This window comes from Pipra filicauda, unplaced genomic scaffold (genome assembly GCF_003945595.2).
Source record: "Pipra filicauda isolate LSUMZ 115617 unplaced genomic scaffold, ASM394559v2 scaffold46_size3722508_pilon, whole genome shotgun sequence".
NCBI lineage: Eukaryota > Metazoa > Chordata > Aves > Passeriformes > Pipridae > Pipra > Pipra filicauda.
The window spans coordinates 3,456,429-3,476,060 of record NW_024104609.1 but is presented as its reverse complement, the minus strand read 5'-3'; the positions used below and the strand labels follow the sequence as shown (position 1 = coordinate 3,476,060).

Here is a 19,632-nt window from a genome sequence, read left to right as displayed (position 1 = left end):
TCCAATCCAAAAGTTGTTTAAAGTTACTATTGAATTTTTGGAGATGAAAACCTTATCTGATTTTTACCTCCTTTTTTTCCTATAAGCATGTACCGTGCAACAGTCACGATTTTTCACTGGCAAGAGCCAGCGCGTGAAATTTCTGCCCTTCGATGACAAAGCAGGCATGAGAAGTAGGAGGTTTTGCTCCAAGTAAAACCTTATGCCAGTACAGAGGAGAATCTCTCTGGTAAATTACAATAATTTTAGTATCTGTACAGAAACACACAAATCAGACCCTGAATTTAATATTATGAGATGTTCGATTTCAGTACAGTTTTAAACCTTTTAACAGAATCAGCAACATATTTTAATCAGGTACCTTTTCAGGTATGCAATGCATGAAGTACCAGTTGCCCGAGGGTTATGAAATAATACTAAAAACTTTATAATCATTCATTGATTTAGTTTTGAGCATAGTATATCATTTGAATCCAATGGGAACATAAAGAGCTATTTGTGAGGTCAACCACAGTACAGACAGAGGCTGACATGATATCGATGGCAAGGTGGAAAGAAATTGCCAAATACAGCAGATCAATACCTCGTTTCACTGTTACACCCTTCTGGAGACATAAAATATATATCTTTACAGCTACGAAAATAATAATAATGAAAGTGGGAGATAAATGCTTCCCTCAAGGTAAACTATTTGATTAGCTGAGGGCAAAGGTGACAAGAGCAGTTACACTAAAGTAACTTTACAGTCTTAAATAAAAACGGTGGGAAGAGCAGCAGATAAAAGGGAAAATGAAGCTGAACAAGTTCTAGGAGATTAAGATGTAATTCTTTTAGAAAGTGGGGCAGCATGTAGACAAAGGCAAAAAACTGTTATGCTAAATAAGGTAGAGCTTCCTCCCATAATCAGACTCCAGAAACTAAAGTGTTTTGAAATTACAGCGCTATCATTTTCTATTCAGAAGGCTTCAAGTATTTAATCTGTCCCGTGCTTTAACTACTCATAATTATGTTTTACACTTCAGTAGTGGACCTACCAGAATACAATAATACACGACAGTGCTTTTCAGTCTCAGCTGAAGGAAAGAGGATCATTTGATATTTTGGATGCTCTTGATCATTACAGGTTAATTAAATAATTTAAGAAATGGATGAATTATTAAAAGCATGAGAGCCCAATCCTGCTTCAGCTGAAGGCTGCTTAAGGTTGATCATCAATTGCACTGGGAACAGAAACAAGCTTTAGGCAATCACTGTTTGCCCTGTCTAGTTTTCACTACCCTGGGTCAGAAGAAACTGAATCCTATTGCTACTCCAATACCTTTTAGAAACCCTGAAGTCTCTCTAAATGATAGAAATTGAATTAGTTAAATTACAACAAAGAAAGCAAACAGAGGGGTAACTGGGTAAATAAAAACACTGTTCATTTTGCCAGAGCAAAAATCTAATTGGCACAACAACAAAAATTTTCTAAAATGCATGGAACATTGTACCAAGTCTTTAAAATAAACAACCAGTTCTGCATCTTGTCCCACTTCTAGGACACTTTTTGCCCACCACGAGCTGGCAAGACACCAATGTCTGTCCGTGGCAGGAGCCCAGAGCAGTGAGTCTAATGAAGGGTCAGGGTTAATGGAACCATTTCCCACAGCCATGTCCTACGAGGTATCGTGCACCCAGAACAGCCACTGCGCTGCTGGGTGCACCCCAGCCAAAATTTTAGTTGGCTAGAGGCTATACGAGTAAGAGACATGAGTTTCCAACCTAAATGTACAAGACTGTTAAAAAACAGATGAGGGAAGGGAAAAGAAAAAAAGGAAAGAAAATGGAAAGGGAAAGGGAGAGAAAAAAGGAGCCATCCCATATTCGGATACAGAACACACACAGCTCTCCATACCACCGTCTGATGTAGTGGATCACTAAGATCAAAGTAAACTGAAGTTCTCCAGACCCCTGGCATTGGACTCCTCTTACACTACTCTCATACACAACACCCTCACAGGCCACAATCCACAAAATATGAATTACAGCTTTGACTAGCCATTCTCCTCACATCCTTAGCTCCAAGATCTTCGAAGATTCTAATATGTGAAGCACAGATCTGTTCTTATTTACAGCAAAAACAAGTGACTGAATGTAAAACAACATGTTTAATAAATCTGCAGAGCCTAAAGTACCAATATAATTCCGAGCAGAAAGATAGACATCCACTTCTTAATTAAGTGGGTGATGTTCTAGTTAAAACAAAAAGACAACCCTGGGCCATAGCTAAGATTAAGCACGCACTCTTGCAAAAGAAGCTCCACTATTATCAGTGTAAAGGCTTTAAATCACAAAAAATAAACCATCTAATAGTCTGTATTCAACAGTAAGTAGAAAGTCAGGACACAGACTGATTTGGATTAATACATTTTCAGTTATAACAAGTAATTTTACAGAGGATTAGTATCTTGATGGTCTGATCAATACTAGGCACTGCTGCTATTACAGATGAAGAGAAAATTACCCCTCCAGTAATAAAGTGTGTATGTCTTGGTTCTCCTTCATTTGCCAAGTCCATTACTGTAATGGTTCCAGCATTAGCAGCTGAGGCAATTTAAACAGCAGGAATGTGATGAATTTAAAAGCAAGAAACATTTGCCACTCATTCTTTCTTGTATTTTATTCTGCATATGCAAGGCTTCTACCTGACCATTTCCAATATACAAATCATGTGTTATGTGACTATCAACGGTATTTCTTAATTATTGTCTCATTTATAATGGAAAGGGCCAATAATGTGATTACCACAAAAATTGCTACTGGCATATTGGCTGCTGATTCTGCTAAAACCTGCACACCATTTACCTAAGCAGAAATATGACACAACAAGAAGCTTATTTAACTGTATCTAAGATGTTCCATTAACTTTAATTTTCCTAAATACAATTTCTAAAAGAACCTGTTTAATCTGTCAATTAGAATTTTTTTTTTTTGTTTGGGTCTCTTTAAGAGGTAGAACGATAAAATGAAACAAGAAATCAACATAATATTTGAACAAACTATTATAAGAGAACGTTAAAGTTTATATACTTAATTGTATGGTACGGGTGACATTTTCCAGCATTAATCCTAAAACCATTCCCTTCATCACGCTCTGAGAATACTTGCCTAATTTTCCCTGAGCGTAATATGTTGAAGCAACCTATTTTTTCTTGTAAATATATATATTATTTTTCAGGCAGCAAAAATTAGAATGATGCAGGAAATAAGACTTTCCTTGATATCTCAGCCAGAGGACTGTATGTTCCCTTTTCGTCCCTGTAAATAAAATACATACAAAGCTTTGTGTTATTTAAAGCTTTATATTTCCTTGCCACTTTGTCTAACATGTCTCACAAATGTGAAACTGCACATGAATAACTTTGTAAAAGCCCTTGTGAATATTCAGATATGTGCATATTGATGCATTTATTATTTGTACAGCAATAACTTTATTGGATTGGGGTCCCAGCTGTGTTGGGAGCTGTACAAACATAACAGTAATGTCTGTGAAATACATTCTCTGCAGTCAGTTCTGGTTCCACTGTGAATTAGCATAAACAGCTACATAAGGTAATTGTGAACTGGGCTTAGTGGCCTATTCCAAGGACCCATCAAGGTAATACTTTTACTTTGACAGAAAATGATACTCCAGACTAATTGAGTATCTTCTCTTTCAAATGGAAACGACTCAGGGTCTTAATATGCAAAGAGTGGCAAAAGGAAGCACATACAGGAAGTCAGCAGAGTTTGCCCTCTGTCACACTGAAACTTACTTTAAAAAAACCACTTTGGCCAAGTAAGTCTTGAGAACAGTCTTATATTAAAGATTAACTTTTTTAACTCACCTGTGAATATCAATCAAGGTAATAAACATCCTAAAAGCAAAACAGCTTTCTTCCCAAGTCTAAAGGAGAAAATAGTCTTTAATACAGTACTTAAATTACTAATGGGAGGTTTATGTTTGGTCTTAGTTTTGTGGTACCTTTTCTACACCCAGTAAAAAAGTGACCAACTCTGACTAACAGTGTATACAAAAAAAGAATAAAAACAATTATAAACTGTGTTAATTAAAGCTGAATTTAAGTTAAAACAAACAACCATGAACAAACTCCAATGGACTATTTCATAAAAATGCCTTTCCAGCTAATGAACAATATCTATTCTAACAGCTCTGGTTTTATGCACAGTAGTAATTCTTGCTGTAGGTAAGACCAGAGAAGTGGATGGCATGCAACAGCTCTAAAGGTGTCTTTAGAAACTTCAGAGTAATTGTGTTTCGCTGTCTACTTAAGACTCAGAGAAATATTATACAGGACATTTGCATCCCCAACATGGTGTTTAGGACAGATGAGTAATTAACTCCTGGCTATGGTTTCCAAGTTTTTTCAGACCCTCTTCCCAAGAACGAATTTACATCCTCCTCCCCTTGGGCTTGGAACACCAAACACTAGCATAAACAATTTCATTTCTGCCACACATTTAATCTTAACCCAATTGAGTGATCTGCAAAGTTGTATTTTGGAAGGAAATTGTTGTATGACAGCACTGCACTCTAAAGGACTTTGACCACATGTACTTGGAACAGAAACGTTCTTCTATAACAACATAAACCAAAACTTGCTATACACATGAAAATTTGAGAGAGAGAACAGCTTATCATATATAAGAAACATACTGCATAATTAGCAAAAGCCAATCACTGGGATTCTGATAGACAGCATTTAACTGTACACAATTATAGCAAAACAAGAACTTTTATTTGAGATTTAATTCTAGAAAACAAGAGACATTGGCAGGAGATCCATAATCCAAACCAGCTTCTCTATCCAACCACTTCCCTCTCATCAGTAGGCCTCATAAATCTTCAGAAGAGGTTGGGTTAACCTCACTAATATTTGGTTTGCTACAAAATATTTTAATCAGTACCTAAACGGAAGTCTTGGCAGAACTATTACAATAAAATCCCATGAAAAAAAAGCATACATTCCTTCCTGTACACACAACCCCCTCTTCCCATTGCTGCTTTCCCCTTTGGCAGCCTTTATTCTAAAATGTTCTAGATGTTCATTTTGTTTCACTTTCAATATATTCAAAGCTCCTCTCAAGTAGTACCCAACTTACAATGTCCCCCTAAGGCATCCTGTAAGTATTGGCACCTCTAAATTCTCTGTAAGAATCTTGTTAATTTTCATCCTTCTCTTGTTTATGCACCTGTAACATCTACACATGTCTATGGCAGGACTCTTTCACTTTAGCATAGAGTTTTTATTATACATTGTTCCTGACACCTCTTCAGGTGCCTTGTCCTCATACAACCTTTGCCAGTGTAGTTCACAGCACCATCCTCTTACTCCTTCCACATATCCTTGAATCTTTATCCTTATCATATCAGAGGCAATTATTCTCCTAATGCAAACCATTCCCAAATACATTTGAGACCTGTCGAAAAGACATCCCTCAGATGGGCAGCACAAATGTACAGGCTAAAATAAGTATGGGGTGAGGTTTCTTCTGCAACATATTTACATTAGATTGGATGGGACATCTGCATATGTTTTGACATCTATGGAAAGGGCAGAATACAAATGTAAGCCTGAAGTTGCTGTCCTTGAGCAACTTGGCAGAAAGACTAATTACAAAATGATCAGGTAGTCCTTAAAGAGTTGTTAGGAATCTTACTACTGCAAACAGGTTCTAAAGTTTTATACTAAAATAGTTGCAAAGTTAGATCAGACTTGTTCCCTGCCCCTAAAATGAAATAACATTTAATGCTGAATAGTAAATTAATAGCAATACCAAAGCCAGCACAGTCCCTGTTCAGGTGTATGCGATTACCATTTTTGAAAGCTCTTTCTAAATTTCTAATGGAATTAACCTTCCTTTCATTAACATCACTAATTACCAGCATTGTGCTTTCAGTCACTTACTGTTTCTCAGTACTACTGTTTTGTAAACAAAATCAGGAAAGGTACAACAACCTTTGTACATTGTTGCAAATATTGTACAGTGTGGTAAAACAAGCCCTTCAAAGGCACGTGAAACAGCAAAACATTCAGCGCTGCTGTTTGCTTTCACAAACAGTGTAATACCATCTTCAATGTAAGCAAGTAACAGCATTGCGTCTAAATATATGAACGAGAAAACAAACATTATAAAGCTCGGGTGGTAGACCAGACTTAAAAATGTTTATTTAGGTCAGGCTTGGTGTAGAGTACTTTCAAATTTAAAAATAAAAGCGCGGTTACATAGTGCATCACCCCACTGTGAACGTTTTGACAAAACCAAACTTGTATATTTTTTTCTTTTTCACAAACCACAGAACTCTCCTTAAAATTCAAATACCTTGCCCAGGCGGCACGAGCCTTTACCACTAGCTACCGCTGAAGCTGTCCTAGGTGCCCCCTCTTTCAAGGCAGAGGGGGATGCAGGATGCCCAGGTCGGGCAGCGCCGCCCTGCCCGGGCAGCCCCCGCCGCCGGCCGCGCTCCCCCCGGGCGGCCCCGGGGCGGTGCCGAGCGCACGGGGCCGCGCCCCGGGCTGTGTGACCCCGCACGGAGCTCGGCGCCGGGGCCGCTTCCTGCTCACAGCGAACTTCACGGCGGCCTCGCTGTGCCCCCGCTCGGGGCTCAGGCGCTGGAGCTGGCGGAGCCCCGGCGGGCTGTGCCCCGAGCAGCCCCTCCGGCGGCGGGCACAGGGCTGGCCGCGGGCACGCTCCGCGGGGCTGCGGGGAGCGGGAAGCAAACGGAAGGTACCTTCAGCTCTTTCTCCCGCTCCCCTGCTCTCCTCTTCATGGTGCCGCCCCAGCCGCCCGCCCGGGGCGGAGCAGCGTCCCGGGCACCGCAGCTCCCGGCGGGAGCCTCGCTGAGCTCCTCGGGCACTGCCCGGCCCCGCCCCGGACTCCAAGTCCCGGCAGCGGCAGCGCGGCCCGGAAGGGGAAGGGGCCGCGTGGCGACAGCGGGAGTTGCCAACGGAGCGCGGAGCGGAGCCGAGGGGCTGGCGGGGGCCGTGAGTACGGGGGGAGCTTCTCCTCCTCCGGGCACGGCGGGGGGAGCACGGCGGCGCTGGAGCTGCCCGGGGGCTGCGGGGCCGTGTCCTGGAGCCTCCCGGCCCGGGAGCTGCGGAGCGGGGCCGGCGCGGAGGGCGGCGCTTCCAAACCCGCGCGGCTCCTCGCTCGCAGCTCGGTGCCCGTAGGGGAAGGCAGGGGAGCCTCAGTGCTGGATTAAAAGTAACCCTACAAGCCCCTGTTTTGTATCTGCAAAGGCTGCCGGGCTGGAGCGGGAGTTGTGCTCCTGTGCCCGAGGAAATCCCGGGCAGCGGGGGCGTTCCTGCGTGGGGGAAGCGCTGCCTTCCCTGGGAACCTGCCCCTCCCAGCCCTGTCAGTCACTGCCAGAATCAAAATTTGGAAAGCACTTGTACGTTGAAGGCGAGACACGGTTGTTTTGATATCTCCTTGTTCCAGTAGGACTTTTAGGTCTGAGAGATGTTTCTTCCCCCAGACGACAGCAGGATGTTGTGATCCTGTTTCCTAATACCTTCCATATCTTCTCTCTTTTTTTTTTTCCCTCTCCACCTCCCAAAAGTCACAGCACTGCAACAGATAATGTTTGAAAGATGATATGTGTATATACTCCTACTAAGTAATAAATGAGATTATTTTAGATGACAAGACAAATAGAGTGCAAATATTTATCTTTTAAGGACTCAGTAGAGTGAGAATATATGCTGGAAATACTTTGTGATATACTAAGATAGGTGAGTGGTCTCTCTATCCACCTTTTTTTTTATCTTTCCTCTACCAGAATAGTGGAGTAGGATTTTTGTAAGAAAAGCATGTCTGAGACTTGTGAAATTCAAAAACCATATTGAAACAATTAAACCATCATTTTTAATATTTCACTAGAAATCCCTTCACTAGAAGTCCCTTCTATCCCCACTGGCTGAGAACTTTTGAAAATTTAGGTAATCCCTCCTTAGTTTTGCTGCTTTTGAATGATATTGGGACAACAGTATGCTTCTGTGAGACAATTTGAACCTAAAGTATGAGCTTTGATACTTAATTTTCAATATCCATCTCATTACTGTCTAGCCTTGCATAACACTGCAAAGTTGTGTGCAGGTTTTTTGTGGTAAATTGTCAGATACAGGTAGTATAGAACACGTTTGTAACTGACACAGTGTATAAGAAAGTTACGATTTCTTTGACTTCAGTAGTTGTATCTAAGCTTCTTTATACCTAATTTGAAGTTCTTGTAGGTTAATCCCAGAGATACAGACAATTTTCCTCTCTTTGTAGGTGAAGTTGTTTTACTTTTGAGGAACAAGACATGCTGAAGTAACTGTAGGGTAACCTTTCTTGGAAATAAAAGCTGTTTTAAGTGTTTCAGGTTGATCATGGCATTTGATCTGTCCAGAAGCAAATATAAATTTATACCTCTCTGGCTTTGCTATGCTTTCTTTCAGGAAATGCTGGACTCTTAAGTACCATCACTTTTGTGGCAGTGTTGCTGTACAGTTTTGTCATGTGTAATCGCTCTGGAAATGCTTTCAAAAGTAATACTGAATTCTGCAGCCAAATCTCATGCTTTCGGAAATAATGCTGGAACTGGACTGCAGGGAAAAGTAATTTTGTTTAAGTGTTTGTGATTGACACTGAGATAATATTCAAAGAGGAACTGTAGCATATGTAACACATGCTTTACTGTTTCAAGTGTCCTCTCTCAAAGAAGGAGCATAAATGGTACTTGTTAGTGATTATTGAGGATATAGGTATTCTTATGTTACTAATGAGGCAAATACAGTGCCAGGCCAAATTCTAAATCTGTAATTATCTTTTGCCTCCCTAAAACCGGGAGACAGGTTTGTACTACTTCTATCTAAAAGCACTTCTTTTGATAAAAACAAATAATGTTTTGGGTTTTTTTTTTCTTTTCCTGTGGCCTAGGACAGAAAAGAAAGCTGAATACTTAATTTATGTCACTTTGTAATGGAAATTAAACAATTAATTCTTCCTTTTACTTTTGAAAATTTCGCCTTTCTAGGTTTTCAGGATTTATAGCAGCTTTATTTTGTCACTTTAAGTCATGCCATATTGCCAGTAAAAACTGGCTTGCTGTGCAGCTCTGCTATGTTAGTTTGTTTACAGCTTAAGTGTTTCTGTGGTTTTGCTGCAGCCAGTAATGGATTACTACCGACAAGAGTTTTTTATTTGTTTGTTTGAGGGAAAAGCATGTGTTGTTTTGTCTCTGTTTTTAGATGAATAGGTTTCTTTCATACTGAATATAACAAGTAGATATTCATAGCAAAGTTTCTTTACCAAGTAGCAAGTAGTGAAAACAGTAATGTTTGCCTGTGCTTGTTACTGTGCTAGAGTTTGTGAAGCTTCATTTTGATAGATTGTGGAGTCGTGCTGATAAAATATTTGTTTAGCTCTTGATGTCTCTGAAACTTGCCAGAAAAAAACCCTGTAATTTTTGATTTGTGAGAGCAAAGACAACCACATTCTAGAAAGACATATGATGGTAACATCTCCTTGCTACCATCATGAACCAAATTTGGATGATCATTGGGAGGTAAAGGTTTCTGCTTCTCTTTCATCTCAGTTACAGTAGTGATACTGATACAGTGACATATAATAGTGACCCCAGTAATGAACCTGGACCTGAGTGAAGTCAATGACTGCAGATAGAGCTAATTTAACAAATGACAAAAAAGTTTTGAGAATAATACATAAAGAGCTGAGGACACTGACCAGCTGGATTCCAGTGGATATGTATTTGCCACTGGTGCCACTGGTTGCAGTGGCTGCATGCCATGGACATCAGCATCAGAGTATTCTCTGTTTCTGTGACTGAGAGCATTGAAGCTGCAACCTTATTGCTAATCTAAAAGTGTAGATCAGTTCATTTCAATGCTTGTGACAAGGAAACGGTTCCACATGAAAGAAAAATGTGTTTCTGTTTTTATAAAGAGTGAAAGCTGGAAATAATACTTTATTATAGATATTAGTGATGAAAAAACCAAAGCAGGACTGACTTGTTGGAAACTAAACTTCCATTAATTCTTTCTGTTCCCTTTGGACAAAGCCATAAGGAGACTTGTTTATGATGGAAGACATTCCTGGTAGAAGAAAGGCATAGATTTAGCAGCAGTTTTGATTATGGTAAAATTAACAGATACTTCATGGAAAGTCTTTGGATTATACTATGTCACTTCTGTTCTCTGATGCAAGTCTTTAGTAGCATCACTGTTAATTTCCCAATGCTTTCCTAGATGGTTTTGGATTCACTAAGGAGTTATATCACCTAAAAGGTGTAAAAATAGGGAGTGAGGAAGATTGTCCAAAAGACTTCATGTCTCTCCTTTTCGTGCTATTTCAGCATTACTTGACTCTGTGACCAACATGTAATTTTCTGCACCAGAAAACAAGAAAGAAACAGCGGTTGTTAACAAGTATGTTCATATATTACACCGAAACAAATGTAGTACTTTCTCACATTAATACTTTCCTAACCTCACTTTGTCATGTAGCTAAGTTTTCTGTTGCCTCAAGAAAGAAATATGTTCAGATTTATGAGAATCATTCATAGGAAAGTCTCTATCTTACAAACTAATTTCTCTTATGACAATGATTGAAAGAAGACTAAGAGAATGCCAGGCAACACTGAAATGACTTCATAACCCCCAGCGCCTCTGTTTCAAACAGTCCTATTCAAAATATGGAAGATGGCATTACTCATCTACCAGCTGATGCCTCAAGCTTTGACCTGTCTTAAAATGAACAAACGATTAAAAAAACCAAACCAAACAAAAAAACCCCACAGGTCCCCTTCCCACATCCACTTGAAAATATGGCCTTAGCCCAAAGATTGCTGAAGACAGCAGAACTAGAACTTTAAAAAGCTAATTTTACATCCATTAAATACAATTGAAACTATTGCATAACCAAAATAGCCAGATTTTGTGAGCAGATTAAAAATGGCATAAAATTAAACTTGAAAGTTCCGATTGTCCTCTGAGCAATCCAATTGAGATAGGAGCATTTACAGTAATGTACTAGTCTGTCGTTTCAGTGGATCTGCCATAACTTTTTCTTTCATTTTGTATGAGGTACTGTAGTTCATTCTAGTCTCACAGTTTAAATAACAGATGGAGAAGAATTTCATTTGAATTTTGTTATCCATAGATAAGCCATGCCTGTTTCAGCTGATGAAACTGTGGGGGACCTGCCTGTGAGAGATACGGGTCTAACTCCATCTGGAATTGAAGGATTACAAGGTTTGTACCAGCTGCTATTTATTACAGTTACAGACTTTGATCAGTGGCTTCTTTAGTTCCTTTCTAAAAATGTTTCTGATGTTGCCACTCACAAAATTAAGTTCAAATACCATTCAAAATCTGGGTTAAATTCTGAAAGATGCTGTGACCCATTCTATGTTCAAGTTGCTTGTTATAAGAGGGGACTTGCTGTGAGATGCTAAAAACTGGAAATGTCATTGAGCTGTAACATTCATCCTTCCAGAAGAAAAAAAGGACTTTTTTTCTGAATTGAGGACAAGGCCAGATCCATTTAACAAAATGGGAACCAAAAGTATTATGCAATTCTGATATGTTACTCAGCTGCTATTAGAATGGAACAACTGGGCTTAATCTTGTGCCTGAGTAAATCTGCAGAACTATGAGTTAATCTTTTCAAACTTCAAGACAGTATGTTAACTTTGAAACAGATTAGAAAGCATCTCTTTGGTAATGTTTATTTTTAAGGAACCTGGTTTAAAGAACCTGGTTACTTGCTAAACTGTTAACTTTGTGTTGTCTAATAGGTAAACAGTTTGCTGTATCATTTTAATTGCTCTTTTTTAATCTGTAATAGAAGTGATTAACATGACAATAAATGTGAAAAAATTAATCAACAGACTCATATAAGTGAAAAATATTACTTGACAAGTTTCTTCTTTTTTCAGTATTTCAAAATGGTTTAGGCTTTGAACTACATGTTGTTGAATATATTGAAGGTAACTTAAGGTTGTCTTGGTTTGGGTAGAATCATCAACCACACAATGTAAAAGCTCTGCAAGCTGTACAACAAATCATTCGAGAAGAACTGGAGGACAGGTTTCTTCATATACACGATGACCACATCTTACTCAAGCAGCATACAAATAAGCAAGAGGAGAAAATTAAAAGGTATGAGGTTTCATATTTTTATTTTAGCTTACAGTAACATTTCTTGCCCTTTAAAGCCTTATCAACAAATTAAAAATCATGCTGATTTTTCTCAGAGCACTTTTTAAAGCACTAAGAAAAATCACTGGTAATTCATTTTTTTATTGATTTCTGGTTATCTCTGTGTATGTAAGATTTTTTTTTTTTTTTGCTGTAGTGGATTTTTTTTGTGGGTATTAGATCTCCATGTACAGAGGTACAGCACTGGCTATCACTTTGGAGTTGTACCTTGGGTTCAGAGCTGTGCTGTCAGAGTACAATGAGTGTTCTGGGAACTGAAGAAGAGGGTACAGAAGCCTAATGATTCGTCCAGAATTTCATTCTGCAATCAAAATGATCTTACAGAGAGATTCTGCCCTTTATTTTGTACTTCTCTGGCCTTCAGGAAGTAGACTGGCATCTTTAGTCTCGAGCTGTGCCAGGGGACATTTAGGTTGGACATTAGGAGGAATTTCTTCACAGAAAGGGTGATGAGATGTTGGAATGGGCTGCCCAGGGAGGCAGTGGAGTCACCATCCCTGGAGGTGTTTAAGGAAAGACTGGGCATGGCACTTAGTGCCGCTGTCTGCTTGACATGGTGGAGATTGGTCTCAGGTTGGACTCTGTGATCTCAGAGGTCTTTTCTAACCTAGTTGGTTCTGTGATTGTCTAGTTAGCTCTAAAATACCTTTATAATCAGCTCTCCTTTTTTCAGTGTAACAGATAACTTCAGTGAAGCAGTCCCAAATAGCATGCAGGGCAGAGTACCTTGTGTGCCCAAAGGTACCCAAGCAACTTCAGGCTTATTACTAAACTTAGTGCTGTGCTGGCAAACCAGTCTGGGCTCAGCAGAACTGTTCATGGTATTCCTATATTGCAGGAGGGCTAATTAATCCAAAAGCACCAGCACTCTGTGCTCACACTGTTCTGTACTTAATAAATTCTTGCTGCACCTAAGCAAGGTCTGGTCAGAAGTGAACAAATCCATAAAAGAGCAGCTGAAAATATTGCCTCTGTAGATGGGACCATTTTGTACTTTATTAAAGTCCGAAACATTCTTTCCTTTTGCCTCAGTGCATCAGGAACAAATTGACCAGCATGACATAACTTCCATCTTTTCTGTCAGGCTGTTGTCAAATGCGAGATGGTGGAACAAATGAATTGTTTGCTTATTCCAAATGGCATTTCCTGTGTTTCTGTTAGATGATTTACCAAATGCACTCATCATCCACTTAGGTAACATTACACGGAATGTCCACATTGGAATACCTGAATTAATACTTTATGGCACAGAAAATAAAAAATACAGTGTTTGTCTAGATTGCCAGACAAAGATCTTAACTCCTCAAGCTAAATTTCTTTTCCAGCATCCCTCATGCCAAAACCCTTATAACTAGAAGTTTGGAATGAATTTGCAATAGAAGAACATTGAAAAAAAACCAACAAATAAACAAAAAACCTGCTCACAGGCAAGTAACATTCTGTGACATCCTAAAGTTATTACGGATTTTTTTGGTTTCACTTTTGTTTCTTTAAGTAGAAGCTTCTGTGCAGAAGTATACAAAAACTAAAACAAGCCTCCTTTAAACAAATGAGGTGTGTCCTTATTTTCAGTTTTCTTTCTGGACCTTCAAAAATAGATTCCCTGTAAACTAGATACAGGTCTTGAAGATGTGCGACCGATTTTGTAAAGTCTTGAACTTGTCTCTTTCATCAAAGCCACCTTTTCTTTCTTTATATGCCAAGTTTTTTCTGTTCACCGCTGGGTATGTTTTCTGTTCGTGTATATTACATCACCCCCATGTGCCCTCTCTGCCTTTTGCTCCAGCTTACCAATGTTTATCAAAACTAAGGGAAATCAAAGGTACAACTCTTAAGATGCCAAGAGCAAAATTTGTATTCTTTTAAGGACAGATGAAAACCATTCCCTCTGTATCTAATTATATTCTTCAGCTAACCGTTCCTTGTCTGAAGCACACTGGTAATATTTACCAAGTATAAAACTGAGTATGGTAATGAGAACTATTAAGTCTCTTTTTCCGAAGTACCTGCTTAAATATTTCAACCTCTGTATTTTAGCCACTTTAGAAATGAGACATATATTTAAACCCTAAATTAGTAGAAATTATGTATCATTGGAATGTTGTATATTATTAGCATTCTTTGAACAGTTGAATGTTTTGTGAAATTGTATCTTTTATAGTTTGCCCCACCACATCCCAAATCCGTAACTTTACTTAACAGCACGCGGAGGTTCCTATATAAGGTCATGCGTTAAAAATTACATTTAAGCAGCATATGGAGTAAATATGTGTCCTCCCTTTACTAACCAAATGATAAGCCTTAGGAAACTGTTATTTGTCAGTGCTATAAAGCAGATTGCTGCACAGTGGTTTCAATTATCTTCAAAGAGTTCTTCACAGGCAGTAATAGTTATATCAAAACCTGAAATTTATTATTCAGGTTCTATGCTGAAGTCTTCACAGTGATTATGTTCCTTTCAACAGAATGCTTTTTATGCTGACTTTTCACATTCTTTTTCATCTTTTTTTATTATTTTCCCCGGAATGACCACCAAGTTAACACAGCTTGTTAATGGTAAAAAAAAGTCCGAACAGGTTAGTGGCGACCTCAAGTGGCCGGGTCAGGCCTGGAGCTGGAAGAAAGAATTGAGCATTTACAAGAAGAGTTTATGGGCTTGAGAGACAAAACGAGAGCCTCTGCAGCAAACTGCTTTCAGCTGACCAGCAGCTCCAGATTCAAGGCCATAGGCCTTGTCCACACAGCTGTGTTCAATCTTCTGTTAACATTGGTCTCAGAAAAGTGAGTGAGGCCACTGGCAGGCTGGAGCACGCAGGGGAAGGTGTAATTCACATTTATTAAAAACAGGGGTTTATACTGGTACCCCTAATAATTGCTGTACTGTAGCACGTCCATACTCTTTTTCTGTTCATCAGTGGGCAATAATAGTACCTGTAGACAGAAAGATTTTTATTTCCTTTTTTTTCTAGTATTTATTTATAACAGTCATGATAACTTGTTTGCCTTTGAAGTCCTTATTATGAGAATCCACAGTAGTAGGGGTTAAACAAAAGTGCAGATTTATCAAGCAAGTTTTCTAATAGTTAAAATCATGGGACTTCCTTAGTATAACTTCTCTACATGTTAAAGGGTTATAAAAGTAGTATATGAAAAAGTTTAGTGTTGTCATGTAATAACAAAGTTCCACATCTGTAGTTTGTTTGCACATGTTTTTCCTTTTTTAATTTCAAGGTTTGTTCTAGTCTGTGCACAACACTGCAGATCTGAAAAATCTGTCGCACGTGTGGACTTTGAAAAGCAAATCCTACACTGCAGCCATCTATAATGAGGCTTTTTACTGTTCAGACTTACTGCTTAAGGCGATCTCTCAGTCCTTTACCTATGGTAGCTACATTTGGAAACGTCATTTTAAAATCTTTCTGTTTTCATAGGAACATTCCTAGAAGTACTTGTAGTCAGTTAACTTATATGCTGGACTGATAATGTGTTAGAAAAAAACCAAACAACAGAAGACTTACGGCCCTGATTCAAACCTGAGTCAGCAGAATTGTCTCCTTAACTTCCACAAGTTATGGATCAGGCTGGTGGCCAGTTACGCTGTGGTTTTTTCCTCCATCTCACCCTCACATTGGCCTTTATTTTCGTTACATTGATTATTTAGGCATATGAAAATAAAAAACAATTCTCATGTTTTCAGACAGACAATAAAAAGTGATCGTCTCTACCAATTTGCTTCTTTAATTTATATGTAGTACAAGTTTTGACATTTTTAATGCGCCTACATTTTTACACTTCATATCATTAATTAGGCAGTTTTATTCCCAAAATCAGTGTTTGTTTTTTTGTTTTAACAATGCAAAAATAGGGTAGAACTATAATAAATTGATTCAAGCCCAGTAGTAGCAAAGAGAAGAGGGCAACTTGATTCAAGGAATAAAGATCAAATGTTGATATGGCACACTGCGAGGATTTTTCTTGGCATAAGAACAGATCCAGATTCAAGATGTCCTGTGCAGACCCCAAGCTAAGTATACAAATATATGAATTAATGTGCAATTATGTATTTTGTGCTTGAAGTTCTGTGAACACAAGATTTACTTGAATCATAGGAAATCATTGTACAGAAATACACTTATAAATTGGCATGTTCTGGATAAATCACACTGTTAAAGGCATGTCATCTGATTTTTAGTGTGTCAAGTTACCTGTCAGAATAAAAGCTTAAAAATTACTTTCACTGCTCCATCCATTGAAGATCTCATAATCTTTGATAGCTAGTAATGGTGTTTTGCTTTTCAGAAAACACTTAGTACTAATGCATTAGAAGGAGGATACTTCTAACATAGTGTAGGGTCTGTGTTGTGTTTTCATAGTGAAATAAACTCTTAAACCTCTGCTACAATGCATGTCATTAAGAAAAACAAATTTTGCTGAACACCTACAATTTTTGCTCTTTTGAGTATTCATTTAATTTCTTACTTTTATTAAATACTTGAGTTTGGAATGTCAGATGCTTGTGCTTGCAGGGAGACTGTGATTGAGTCCCAAAAGGAATACACTGAGGAACTAGAACATGCCAAAGATACTTGTGAGTCAACTAGAGAAAGAAAGAAAAGGAAATTGAGGAGTCCATCCTACGGCTGAAAGAGCAGAGAACAGCAAGCCAAAGGTATTGTGAAAAATAGAAATCTCCGTGGTGGAGGCATGAGAAGAGCTATGTCATAGTGTTTAGCTGTGGAAATTAATTCTTCTGTCAAGGAATAAGTGCTTTATTCATTTCTTCTGTTTGGTGAAACTAACTCATAAAATGTTTTACCAAACAGCCATGTATCCACGTATCCATTCTATGCAGGGAGATTGGTATGATAAGAAGTTATGATTTTTTTCATAAATAAACAAAGAAGCTCATAATTACCATTTTAGAGAATTCATTTCCAGCTCCTACTGATTCAGTTGAAGTTCAAGTCACCAAGTCATCAAATTTTAATCATCTATTCGTTCTTCAATATGATTCTTACAAAAATTTAGATATACGTTCATAGCAAGCAGTTTAATGTTCACTAATACTCATTAATAATTTGAAGTCTACAAATAGTAGAAAAATATTGGGCCTGTAAGGGCAGATTAGCAAATTTTTGAAGGAATAGCTATGCAGTGAAGCAAAGTCAGACAAACATGCATGCAGAATGTGTTCACAATAAAGCCTCTATTAGTTTCTCCTCTTCCTTCACTTTTGCAAAAATGCATGCAAAACTATATAACTTTGCATGTATTTTCCCCCTTTTGAGTGTTTCAGTTTCAGACTATTACCTTTAGTTGCATTAAGGGTCTGATACTTCATGATCCACCTTCCTTACGAAAGTTCTACTTGGATGAGAAGTCTCTGGTCAGTTCTTTAACTGCCTTTCGAGGGAGGGACCCCCTTATTATGTGTGAGCATTCTTTTGTGCATCAGTGGTGCTACATAAATAATACATCATAATGTTTGCTATTAAATTATTCACAAAGTCATAAGTCTCCCCTATTCAGAATTTCCTTTATTTAGTTTAAATAGGTTAAAGAAGTTGTTATCATAAATAATTTCTCAGTCTGCGCCTACAGTGGATTCAGAAAATATTTAAAAGATTTTTTCGTTATTTGAAAATAATCTGTCTCAAATAACTTCCATGCTTCATTTTCTATAGATAAACACTGTTCTTTAAGTATAGCAGGCAGAAACTGAAGATAACATCTAAATTCATTGTCAACTACCATATTTCTGTAAGATTTTTTTAAGAAGTTTTAAAGATACACTTCAAATTCATCTAAAAATTCCTTTAAAAGTAGTGCAGATCCTTATTTATATTTTTGAAAGTACGTGTATACAATCCATGATATTTGACCTATGTTACTATCTGTGAGTTCATGTTTGAAGTTCTGGAATTATTTCCTTTACAGTCCATTTCTTGTTTGAAACCTGATAAAAGATACATTAGTATTTAAGAGTTACTGTGTTTGACTGAAGAAACTAGGAAATAAATTGAAAAATGTCCGCTAGTACATATGTAGAATAGTGTGTGTATTTTTCCTCTAGAATACTTTATGGAAGACTGTTAATCCCCATGTTTTCCAAGGTATGTATTTTTTTATGCTGAGTGAACCAGAGCCAGAACTTTAAGGGTCTTCTCCAGGTTTAACTGTAACCATAGGTACATACATATTCTATTTAGGAGACTTTCATTAGCTTACTTTCTTGAAAGTCTTGTACCTGCTGTCTAGAACAGCCTGCACTAATTGTTTTATTGCAAAAATAGATTTCTGGGTTTTATGTAATTTTTAATCTTCTTTGCATCAGCAGAGAAATACTGGAGTACTGGAGGAAAAACTGGAAATTCGGGTGACCAATAAGGTCATCTTAGTTCATCATTATATCTTTTGACTTTGAATTTTGGTACAACTGGCAGCTTTTTCTTGTGTTTTGTAAGAATACAGTTGGCTGTCATCTAGTTATGTAACTACCCAATGTTTGTTGACATTCTTTAGGAACTGTGTGGTGCCGAAAGGGCATAATAACTGTGCTCCCACAAGTCTTTTTGCTGTAGCACCATTTGATATCAACCTGCTGTTAACAAAATTAGGTTACTTTCAACCTTGAGGAAAACATTCTTTATTGTGCTACATGGTTGAGAGGGTTCTTGTGATTGAAATACCTGTAGTTTCCAAGTAGCAAAGCAGCCACAGTAAATCCTTGATCCATCAGCAGTAAGGAAGGGAGATACTTGTTATCTTGAGTCCTCTACCACAAGAAATCCAGTAATATTTCAAAGCTGCCTTTGCAGCTTCAGTGTAGTTTCTGTCTAACACCACATGAGCTACATAACAGAGCTGAGTTCATATGCACAGTACTCCTTGAAATGATCATTGGAACATGGCTGCAGTGGTTTTTTCCATCTTTAATTAGAGATCATTTGGGGATTCTTTCAGGAATATCTAATTCTGCCTTCAGGGAGAAACTTGGCCTGTGGATTATTAGACTTAACACACTAAGTACAGAAGTTATTTGCATCCATCTTGACTGTTTATAATTTAAAGATGTCCAAAACCATAACCTTTTGGTTTGATGTCTGTTAGACACAGTGCTCAAGGTAAAACATTAATTCTAAATAAAATCATTTAGTTAGCAGGTAGCTTCAAATAACTTAATAGCTGATGGTACTTTCCAAAAACATTTTAAAGCCATCCCAGAATGCATTTGTAAAACAGGTATTTGGTATTTGCACGTTTGCCTTCCTATAAGAAATGAGACAAAGGAAAGGGCATAACATATAATCCTATTCGTTCTTAAGCATTGTAAAATAAGATGAGTACTGCACATTAATGTTTTGTTCTT

General features: G+C 38.0%; 1 protein-coding gene and 1 long non-coding RNA gene across 14 annotated transcripts in view; one reads left to right on the top strand and one right to left on the bottom strand.

Moving 5' to 3' along the window:
- FTO (FTO alpha-ketoglutarate dependent dioxygenase) overlaps positions 1 to 6,910 on the bottom strand; it is a 236,512-nt gene extending 229,602 nt beyond the window's left edge. For all 3 annotated transcript variants that reach the window (XR_005565376.1, XM_027732281.2, XM_039386146.1), the window contains exon 1: positions 6,773 to 6,910. Coding sequence is in view for 2 of the 3 variants with exons in the window: in XM_027732281.2 (XP_027588082.1) it covers positions 6,773 to 6,811 (39 nt within the window). In the remaining variant the exon portion in view is untranslated. The remainder of the gene's footprint in view (positions 1 to 6,772) is intronic.
- LOC120324238 overlaps positions 6,886 to 19,632 on the top strand; it is a 32,208-nt gene continuing 19,461 nt past the window's right edge. For 2 of the 11 annotated variants that reach the window (XR_005565385.1, XR_005565384.1), the window contains exons 1-2: positions 7,111 to 11,294; positions 12,061 to 12,203. This is a non-coding gene — a long non-coding RNA (uncharacterized LOC120324238). Of the gene's footprint in view, positions 7,026 to 7,083; positions 11,295 to 12,060; positions 12,204 to 13,588; positions 16,933 to 19,632 lie in introns of those variants that run through there. The other 9 variants (XR_005565382.1, XR_005565380.1, XR_005565387.1 and 6 more) reach the window with 9 other exon arrangements.